This window comes from Poecilia latipinna, unplaced genomic scaffold, assembly GCF_001443285.1.
Source record: "Poecilia latipinna isolate Pla-1442-1.1 unplaced genomic scaffold, P_latipinna-1.0 Scaffold168, whole genome shotgun sequence".
In the NCBI taxonomy this organism is placed as follows: Eukaryota; Metazoa; Chordata; class Actinopteri; order Cyprinodontiformes; family Poeciliidae; genus Poecilia; species Poecilia latipinna.
Window position 1 is genome coordinate 589,206 of NW_015112784.1, and position 6,491 is coordinate 595,696.

Genomic DNA, 6,491 nt, shown 5'->3' on the forward strand with positions numbered 1-6,491 from the left:
ACACACACACACACACACACACACAGCCTGTTGTTACAGCAGAGTTCTGGTGGGAACTAAAAGGTTCTGGTTCACCTTAAATATTGTTATTAACTAAAAACCGAATCTGTTTCCGGAAATTCTTTATTGCCAAATGAAAGCTAATTTCTACAAAATAATTTAGAAATCAAAAACATTTAGCATAAAATAATTGAATAAATATTTACCCCCTTTAAAGCATGTCCAACTAAAGCTACACAGAGATGGTTTTGGAGTGGCCTAGTCAAAGTCATGGCCTGTTCACAGCTGATTCCTACCAACAGTTTAGCAGGAAGAAAAACTGTCAGACTGATCCACACAGACTTCCTGCTGGGACGGCAGCCAGAGGCGCAAATACTGGAACAGCGGGAATATTTATGCAAAAACCTAAATATTATAGCTTAAGTGTCATTACTTTGTAATAGTTTACTTCAATTTGACTTTATAGTTTCTTTTTTATTTGTTTTTGTAAATTTTGGTCAAAAAAGTCAAATTTTGTTGACTATGATAGATTTATAAATGCAATAAAAAGAGTCAAACATCCTAGGGGTGAATAGGTTTTACAGGCGCTTCAATAAAATGAAAGCAGTGCAAAAAATAAACACTTATCACAGAAATAGAGCGTTACTGGACAAAATTAAATTATATATATTCCGTATTCAATGTTGATTAGAGTAAATCTGAAATAAATTCAGACATTTTAAAATCCCTGAAGCAGTTTTACTTTATAATTAAACCAAGTCCAGATGTGGATTAGCTAAAAATATATTTTATTTTTTATTTCAGATTGCCATCCCAGTGATGTCCATCACCAACATCAAAAAGACCAAAACCGCCATCTTGCTGCCAAACGCTCTGGTGATCGCCACCACCAACGACAGAGTGAGAAATCAAACGCGTCCAGCCAGCTCACTTCCTGTTCAATAACCGATAATCAGCTGATACTGACTGGTGGGTGAGCAGACTTTCTTCTTCTGTTGCCGCAGTACGTGTTCGTCTCCTTCCTGTCCAGAGACAACACCTACAAGTTCCTGACGTCACTCTGTCTCCACCTAGAGGTGAGACGGAGTAATGCATAAAAACCCTGTAAATTCTAGACTCTAACAGGTAAAAATAGTGCACAAAAATCCGTGTAGGACGGCGAAGTCCTAGCGCAAAAAATCGCGTGACAGGTGGACGGAGTCTGGAGCTGCAAGGTTGGAGACCTTGTCCTGTCAGGCGACGGGGCCTGGATAATACCTGGATAATACCTGGATAATACCCGGGTTAAACGGACGGCAGAGTCCAGCGACGACAGGCGCTTAAGTTCTGTAACAAAAGTATGTTTTTATCTTTTTTTTTGTTTTGTTTTTTCCAAAATCTCTTTCTCTTTCTTACTGTTTATTCAATGTCACATGCTGTTTTTAATTTGTTTTTTAATTATGTAAAGCACCTTGAAATGCCTTGCTGCTGAAATGTGCTAAACAAATAAAATTTTAGCTTCATTCTGGTTTTCAGGAGCTGATAATTTTATGTCAGTTTTATTGTTTCTTCAACTGAAATCAAGCAAAAGAATAATACTTTCTAGATTTAGTTTTTGCTGAAATATTCGTCATAAATAGAATATTTGGGAGAACACACTCAGTTTCAACAAATGAGTAAAAAATATTTTTATCAAAGTTACATACTGCAGCTTTAAGAATACATTTTCTTTACTTTAAAATAATATTCTGGGTTTTAAGATGAATTCAACGGATGATTTCCTGCGTAACAGAGATCCTGATGTGTGACATGAAAACTCAGCATTTATCAATAAGTAACCAATGATTTGATGCAAACTGGCAGATTTCTCTCAGTTTGTTGCTTTATTTGAACGTTTCGACGTTAAATTAACTTATTAAAACGTTCAGAGTCGAATCCGAGTCGTAATATTTGAACCTGCAGCTTCTGGTTGTGTTGACGTTCACAGGGCAGGAGTCCGTGCAGCAGCCCGGTTCCTTCCTCAGCTCCACACAGCTTCAGAGGTCAGAGGTCGCCGCTGTTGACCCCATTTCCTATCGTGAGTTCACGTCACAAAATGACTCAACATTTTACAGCCTGACCTGTGGAGGTCACAGAGGGAATCATCAGTAGGCCTGTCTGGTGTCCGTCTCACCGCTTCGTACCAAACCGGCTGATAGATTATCATTTATCACCAGTTATTACCAGTTATCCACCAGTTCAAACCAGTTTTCCACCAGTTTTTACTGCCTGTGCGCCTCATCAGACTGCAGCTTTTAACCTGTTATTCACGAGAGGACCCAAACTTGGGTCCTCTCGTGACAGGGGTGTCAAACTCCAGTCCTCAAGGGCCGCTGTCCTGCCACTTTTAGATGTGCCTCTGCTGCACCACACCTGAAAAGAATAATTAGGTCATTAGCAAGGCTCAGGAGAACCGATCTACACAGGGAGGAGGTAATTAAGCCATTTCATTCCACTGTTTTTTACCTGTGGCACATCTAAACACTGCAGGACAGCAGAGGACTGGAGTTTGACACCCCTGTCATTGTGAATGACAACCTGAGACCAACAGGTTAAAGCAGCAGGATTGAAGCAGTTAGCTAGCAGCGCTAATCCATCCTGAACTTGTTAGAAAACCCAAACAGTCGAGTTCGAGTCATAAATGTTTTCATTTATTCAGATTTTCCTAGTTTATTTATAGATTGGCTTTAATTTCTTATTAGTTTGGCAGGAAAAAGTCCAGAGAGAATCAGGCCCAGACTGCACTGCAAAATCACTAAATCTGACCAAGACATTTTAGTTCAGTTTCTCCTGCAAATATCTTATTACACTTCCACACTGACAGGTAACTTTCAGCAAAACTCAGGAGCTTGTTTGAAGTCAATAATTTCTTAATATTAATTTAAAAAATCCTACTTCCATTGGCAGATTATTTCAATTATAGCAGGACATTTTTCCCATGTTACAAATGAAATTATCTGGAAATGGAACGAGAACATTTTCATCAATATTTGTAGCGGCTAAAATCCTATATTTTAGGCTACTGGTGGTTGTTGTTGAAAGGCGTTGGTTTTACGTGCGCTCAATTAAGATTCAGCATGCCGATCTTCCGTTTGATATAAAGTTAAGTCATTTATTTCCAGTACAATGTCCATTGTCTTACTGTTTTCCTTAAGATCCACATAAATTCGACATACATCCAAAAACCAAGCACAGTAGAAAACTGTTTGCCTCTACCTATTAACAACACCTGAACAGAATCATGATTGACCTTAAATAACCCATCCCCCATCACACTCAGAACTCAAAATAAAATACGCCCCCTGGTGGCAATAAACACCAGAAAGGATAAATGGCTCCTACAATATTAATGAATTATTGACTTAAAAAAAGTTCCTTTATCTTGCTGAAAAGTTACTTGGAAGTTTGTGTTTTCTTAAGATATTTAACGTGAAAACCAACATTATTTGGGAAGATTTTCAGTTTTCACAGTGCAAGTTAATTTTTTTTAAAAATCACAAGAAAAAAGTCCAAATATTATCAGAATAATGATGGAAAATTACCAGACGAAAGTCATAAAAGTCATTTTATGATTTCTATTACAATCTTATTCTCATGTGACTTTTATTATTTCAGCTGTGTGTAATTCTCCTGCAGAGTGATTTTGTGGACCTGGACGGAGTCGTGAGGCAGAGACGGCAGGAGCTGGAGGAAAACAGCAGCTCCGACTCTCCGGCTCCAGACTACGATAAGATAACCGGTACCGCCGTCCGTCTAGTCTGTCTGATTACATTACACATTACCCAGCATTCATAGCACACATGCAGAGCATGATGCTCTAAAACTAAAACATGGATAACGAGCAGCAGATATCGTGGTGAGGTGGGAGGGAGTCGCTGGGCGAAGCTTCGAACACCTGATGAATGTGATACACCAAACATTTTGGAAAGGTTGAAAATAACAGAAGCATCATGTTGTTTAGGAACAGCAGTGGGCCCAGGATGCAGCCCTGAGGCACACCACAAGTGATTAAAGCACTGGAATAAAAATATGAAATAAACAGAAATATTCTCAAGTTATTATAATTTAAAAGTGGAATTTAAATGAAAACTTTAAGGATTATTTCTGACTGAGAAGAAACAATAACAGTATTTTTAAAAAGTAATGTGGAACACCAAATGTACCTTAAAATGCATTAATACGCAGAGTGAAACCGTCTTATCTCTAATGCAGCCAACATTCACAGTCTTTCTTATTCAACCAATCAGTGGCCAGGAAAATGAATGCTGCTCCTCGATTGGCTGATTTAAAGCAAATGCTGGCCAATAGTGTGTGAAGCAGCACTGTGTCTAAATCTGCTCTACGGAAAAATCAACAAGATTTTCATCAATAATTCGGAGGAACATCTGTCATCACAGAACCGTTAAAAGTCGAATCTGAAGATTAAAATAACAAAAAGTTGTAGAACAACAAAAACTCTTGCTGAAAATTGACTTTCAGTTTTTAACCAAATCTTTTTCCAGCAGACCTGCCCATCCCTCACTTCCTGGACGCCCTGAAACAAAAAGGTAACTCGCCTTCTCCGGAGCAGAAGCACAAAGTGAAGAAGCAGCATCAGAACCAGCAGAGCGGCACCAAGAAGTCACAGAACTCGCTCCGGTCCAGTGAGTTCTGCTCACATGTTCACAGAAACAACCCGGATGAACCTTCAGCTGATTCATCCTCTGAAAGGAATAATTATGTCTTAACGTTTGTGGTCAGGTGTGTCCAACAACAAAATAAAACATCGGCCATTTTAACTTTAACCAGGATGTTGTGATAAAGACGCTGCACTTTATGAACAAATAGATTAACAACAAGGACAAAACATTCCAGAATCATTTTTGTTTAACGTTTTAGGTGAAGATTGATTGGCAAAAATGAAACCAAATTTCATATCCTAAATATTCATTTTGATCATATCTGATTGATTTAACTAGATTCTGAGGAGTTTTCCACATTTTCTGATTATTAAACATTTCTAAATTATTTTTTTTTTAAATAATTTAAAAAGAAAAATGAATTTTTTTTGTTTCCAGGTTCAGAGGTCGTGTTTGACAGCAGAGTCATGAAAACTGTTTCTCTCAACACTCTGCTGATTATCTACATGTTTCTGTAAGATTCATTCATTATTTTATTCAAATTAATGTTTCACTGATTTGTTTACTAAATATTCACACAGAGAGAGAATAATAATGGGTCCCGATGGTGAAGTTACAGAACCCAGACTTACAAGTTTACATTTAGTTTACAAAACTAAATATTTAGCTCTGAGCCATCAACATATCTAGCTAATATAAAATTAACTTACCAATAAGCAGAAGTGACTATCAAAATCAAACCTGGGTCCTGTAGAGGGAAGTCCTCTAGCTGCTCAATGCGCTTCTGTTTTTCTTCCATTTCATGAATCTTCTGCTTGATATGGGTCTCTGGATCCACTTTTTTCTCTGATCTTCAACATTCTTTGCTTTAAACTGAAGAAAAGAAACAACGATAAAGAGGTGACATTAAGCGGTTCAGTTTCACCAACAGGAAATTCTGAAATCAAGTATTGCAAATCAAAAGATTGTATTAAAAAATACAATGAACTCCCAGCTTTATTTTGGAAGTCCACCTGTGGTTACTGACAAACATTTAGCTCTGAGCTAAGTATTTAGCTTCAATACTTACTTTGCCAAACAAATATGTAATATTTAGTGTATTTTTTAGTTTTCTACAATTCTGGAAATAAACTACCTGAAAAAACAGGAAAGCAGTTTTGAATGAAAATAGAGCGCTACGACTTCTGGTGGCTGAACATTTAGCAGTAAATTGTTTCAGAAAATGACAAAGAAAACCCATCTCTTATTGAGGATATTATTGTGGAACATCGTCTCTCCTGTTTGGATATTGAGCTGTTAGCATGTTAGCATGAGAATATCACATAGCAACAGTCTTCAGTCAGAAGCTTCCTCTGATTCTCTGAAGACTGACTGCTACTGGAGACCGTTCCTGTTCACATCGTCACCGTCCACAACGACTGAAGATACTTCAGGAATATTTGTTGTGCTATTCTCCAGAGTTTCTGGGTTCATGTTCCACTTACTGTTTCCCTCTCTGTTCCCTCTCTGTTCCCTCTCTGTCCCCTCTCTGTTCCCTCTCCATTCCCTCTCTGTCCCTCTCTGTTCCCTCTCTGTTCCCTCTCCGTTCCTTCTCTGTCCCCTCTCTGTTCCCTCTCTGTCCTCTCTCTGTTCCCTCTCTGTCCCCTCTCTGTTCCCTCTCTGTCCCCTCTCTGTTCCCTCTCTGTTCCCTCTCTGTCCCCTCTCTGTCCTCTCTCTGTTCCCTCTCCATTCCCTCTCTGTCCCTCTCTGTTCCCTCTCTCTTCCCTCTCCATTCCCTCTCTGTCCCTCTCTGTTCCCTCTCTGCTTCCTCTCTGTTCCCTCTCCATTTCCTCTTTGTCCCTCTCTGTTGCGTCT

At 38.7% G+C, this 6,491-nt stretch overlaps 1 protein-coding gene across 1 annotated transcript in view; it reads left to right on the top strand.

The window, feature by feature from the left end:
• gramd2b (GRAM domain containing 2B) overlaps nt 1–5,263 on the top strand; it is an 11,304-nt gene extending 6,041 nt beyond the window's left edge. Inside the window, exons 5-10 of the mRNA XM_015029961.1 lie at nt 805–900; nt 1,005–1,076; nt 1,967–2,056; nt 3,655–3,757; nt 4,524–4,661; nt 5,076–5,263. Coding sequence (XP_014885447.1) covers nt 805–900; nt 1,005–1,076; nt 1,967–2,056; nt 3,655–3,757; nt 4,524–4,661; nt 5,076–5,155 — 579 coding nt within the window. The 3' untranslated portion in view covers nt 5,156–5,263. The remainder of the gene's footprint in view (nt 1–804; nt 901–1,004; nt 1,077–1,966; nt 2,057–3,654; nt 3,758–4,523; nt 4,662–5,075) is intronic.
• The last annotated feature ends 1,228 nt before the right edge of the window (nt 5,264–6,491 follow it).